This window comes from Lathyrus oleraceus, chromosome 6, assembly GCF_024323335.1.
Source record: "Lathyrus oleraceus cultivar Zhongwan6 chromosome 6, CAAS_Psat_ZW6_1.0, whole genome shotgun sequence".
Classification (NCBI taxonomy): Eukaryota; Viridiplantae; Streptophyta; class Magnoliopsida; order Fabales; family Fabaceae; genus Lathyrus; species Lathyrus oleraceus.
In genome coordinates, this window is record NC_066584.1 from 120959096 (window position 1) to 120963237 (window position 4142).

The 4142-nt window shown below is 39.1% G+C and overlaps 1 protein-coding gene and 1 pseudogene across 1 annotated transcript; both read right to left on the reverse strand.

Moving 5' to 3' along the window:
• Window positions 1-384: 384 nt before the first annotated feature.
• LOC127094354 (serine/threonine-protein phosphatase 2A 65 kDa regulatory subunit A beta isoform) lies at window positions 385-1447 on the reverse strand (the record flags this gene model as incomplete). Its single annotated transcript, XM_051033195.1, has 2 exons — window positions 385-494; window positions 712-1447. Coding segments are annotated over 2 exons (846 nt in total), but the record flags the coding sequence as incomplete, so codon positions are not given.
• A 30-nt stretch (window positions 1448-1477) lies between these two features.
• Window positions 1478-2874, reverse strand: LOC127094355 (uncharacterized; annotated as a pseudogene).
• Between the last annotated feature and the right edge of the window lie 1268 nt (window positions 2875-4142).

Here is a 4142-nt window from a genome sequence, read left to right on the forward strand (position 1 = left end):
GGTGCATTATGTAGCCATACTAACTTTGAACTTATGCATTGTTTTGACATGGTTTCACAGGTTCATCACTGGTTTAGGTTTGCACTGCAGCTTAGTTCATTGCTCAATTACTTGGTGGCAGCTTGGTGAATTTGGTCATGGCTTTTATAACAACAAGGTTGGATTTTAAAGCAACATGTACCATTGGTTATTCAAGGATCAAAATGGAACATGGAAGGTTATGGTTAGAATATGGATTGTGCTGGCATTTGCTGTTGTTTATCTTGCAGGTCATGTGAGCTTGGACTCTGTACCGCAAGTGTGGTACCATTCCAGCAGAAGGAATTGTTTTCAAAATGTTTCTACAGGCTGTGAATAAGCATGTTTAGGTTGACCTTTAATAGCTTATGCATGATGGCTTGATGCTTTGTATTTCCATGATGTAGGGTTTGTTGCTATCCTGACTGCTGCAGCAAACATGACTGGTTCAATGTCAATTGCAGCCTTGCAACATGCTAATGCACATGGACAATTATGGTATGATACTTGACATTTGCTTGGTGCAGTATTAGGCTACTTGGACTTGGCATGATATTGTTTGAATTGTTTTTTTATGATGTTTGTGGTCAGGTTTGAAAGTTATGAACCAGGATTGCAGCAGACTTTCCAATGGCCATTCTTTGGACTTCCAGTAGGAGATCAAGAGGTTGCAGCATGAAGTCACATTCTGACTTGGACAAGTTATTTTTGCAACAAATTGGTTGGCCTTGCTGAACTGTTTTAACTCCTTTACACATGGTAGAATATGCTGAATGGCTAGTTCAGGACTTAATATGCGGGAGAACTTAGTCACTTTCCCAGCAGCAGCAATACGTACTTCCGCCTCATTATCACGCAGCAGCCGAACATATGCAGGAACCAATTTCGTCTTGGTGGAATCAGGACCAACAGCTTCACAGAGCTCATAGAGTTGATTGGCAACCATGTAACGAACGCGCCATGACTTATCCTGAGAAAAATTGACTGTAACAGGAAGAATATGTGCCACACAATCTTGAGGCTCCAACAATTTTCCAAGAGCTGCACAACCCTCAACAGCAAGAAGCCGAACAGAATCTTGATCATCTTGTGTGAGATCATCGAACACAGACATGATATCAGTTTTCAAGTGAGCAGCTTCAACGGTAGCAGCAAATTTTTCCAGGTTGGTAGCAGCAGATCTCCTAACCATAGCCATATCATCTTGACACAACTGCCCATATATGGCTCTTAGTTCAGTCTTCAATGCATCTGGTGCACTAGGGTAGGCAATATGAAACAAGCCACATGAAGAAACTCGGGCAGTGAACCACTCACCAGAAACCAGCCTCTTAACTAAAGGAATGAAGTGTTCAACCAAATCTTGTTCCCTCATCTGAGAACCAATTCTACAAAGGGACTCAACTGACTTATCCCTAACACAAGTTTTTTTTCAACGGTACAAAGAGTTTCCAAATTGCTAAGCCCACCACTCAGCACCAACGACAGCAGTGAAAAAGTGAGCAAAGTATATTATCATAAAACCCTCTGTAGGTCCATTTACAACAGGCAGTATAAGTGTATTGGTGAAATAGTGCTCCCAGGTTGCAAGATAAAATGTAATTGCAGATATTTTCATGGGTTTGTCATAGGTATTTTGACACTCTATCTCATTATCATCCTCTTCACTGTCAATGATGACGGGGAGTGTAGCAGTTGGAGTAGGGAGTCGACGGTAACTCCATGCCTCGGATGATCTCTGGTCTAACAACCCTTCGAGGCTCGCCAAAATATCTAGTGAGGCACTTGCTACAGCATGTGCTGAAACTGAAAATATATAATCAAGATTGCGCATGACAATGTCCTCGCAACATTTCTTCAAATCATCTGCTCCAAGAGAATCAACAATCTCAAGCAATTGTATGGCATTCCGTGGCTCCAGCAGACACTCTGCTGCTGTTTTTTCACAAAGACACTTTTTAAGCTGGGTGTAGATCTCTGTCTAAGATTATCATTTTGAACTGTATATATTGTATTATGGGAATTGGTATCCTCAAATAAAATGTCTTCGTTGAACTCCATATTAATAAATGTGTTTCACCAACTAATAAAATGTCTTCGTTGAACTCCATATTAATAAAATGTCTTCTGAGAATCATCAATCATGTCGATAGGGTAGACAGGATGATACAGGGAAGCCACAATTAATAAATATGTTTCACCAACTGAAACTGAAGTAGCCTTCTTTACACCCGGCATCCGAGTTGCAACAAGCGGCTTATCCTTACCTTTCTTCCCGTCCCACATGTAAACGTCACCTGTAGTTGTCGCTGGTGCAGTCCAGTACTTTCTAGCTAATATGCTCACCATATTTCTCCCACACATTGCATATAACTGCTGGCATCTAAGATCAGGATCTGAGGAGACCCAACAAAATAATGCACCATTTTCTGTAAGAGTCATGCTGTGTACCATTCCAGCAGCTATAGAAACTATGTGAAGTCGTTCCTTGCGATGAAACTTTAAAGGAGTGCTTCCACTTTTCTTTAAGTTCCTAGTTTGGAAATTTCAAAACAATGCTTATATTGTGCTTATGATGTTCCCCTTTTTTTTTAACTTCAACTATCATATTAATAATCATTGATGAATTTGGTTCAAAATCAGACTGGAGTGTATGATATAGCAGCCTTGCCATCTACTGTCTCCATAAATGAGACTGTACAATTGCGTTGAATGGCATAGGTGATGAGTCTTTCCTCCCAAACAATTCAGCTCCAATATTGAGCCCCTTTTCTAAACATCAATTTCTTGTTGTTGACTTACAGAGGACACATGAAAACTGGCTTCTGCTGCACGTGGACAAATAGCTACTTCCATTATTACCAAATGTACACTCCAAGTATGTTGTGATCTTGCAAAATGTACCCTTCAAAGAGTAAGATTCTCTAAAGCTAATCCATTCTCAAAAACATACTTGACCGTTTAAAGGAAATAAATAATGTCGGCCATCATCTGAGCATGAAGCAAAATTTTATAACCATATGGGTGATTAACTGGGAAAAGTTTCAGGGTCAAAATCGGGGTATGACAACCTTCACTAGGAGGAAACAAGTACTTTGTGTCATTTCTGGATGAGTTCATAATAATGACATGGGTAACACTTATCAAGTTTAAGCATGAGGTGTTGGTTGAGTTTCAGAAGTTCAAGGTGAAGGTTGAAAAACATAGTGGTCAGAAGCTGAAAGTTCTTAGAACTACTGGTGCAGGTGAGTACAACTCTACAGAGTTCAAGAAATATTGGGCTTGAGGTTACTACTCCATACAATCCTTAGCATAATGGTATTATTGAAAAAAGAAACAAAACTTTATTTGATATGACAATGAGCATGCTGAAGGGGAAGAAGCTCCCTCGTACCTTATGGGGAGAAACAAAACTTTGTGAGTTCATCCATTATGCTTCCCCTCAAGTGGAAGCTTTTTCATCCACATGTTTTTACCGCTGTTGAGAGACACCCTTACTCATTATGGCCACTTCAACGGAGCACACCACTTGTCCACCATATCAGGAAGACTTTCGACACAAGGAGTCGGTCCCTTACTCGAACCACGACTTTGATGCCAATGATGGCTCATCATGGGGGGGAAACATTCACATTGGATCAAACATTCATCTAAAGATCAAAGACTCGCCCAAACAAATGAGAGAAATGTCACATATTTACCCAAAATCTTTAAGGTGATAGATATTCGGTCCTCTTACTTATAAAGTGTTTAACCTCCAATTTTCTAAGCAATGTAGGACTTAGAACTCACATTTGTTTCTCAACACAACTCACACTTGTTTCCCAACACCAATTGCTCCAATATAATACATTAAGACGAGTCCTGAAAGAATATTGAAAAAATATATTTGATATGAATCCCATTTTTGAAATATAATTTGAGTAAATAATTGGATACTTGATTACAACCCAGTATGTTGTTTATTAGTTGAGAATTTAATTTTTCCAATATTAGTGGGAGAGATTAAGCAGTTGAAGACTGAATTGGAAGTTTAAATGAACAGTTTAAAATAAATTGTTATCTTGATCCTAGTATAAAAATATGTGAACTGAAAATTCAATACTTTCTCATTTGCAAAGTTT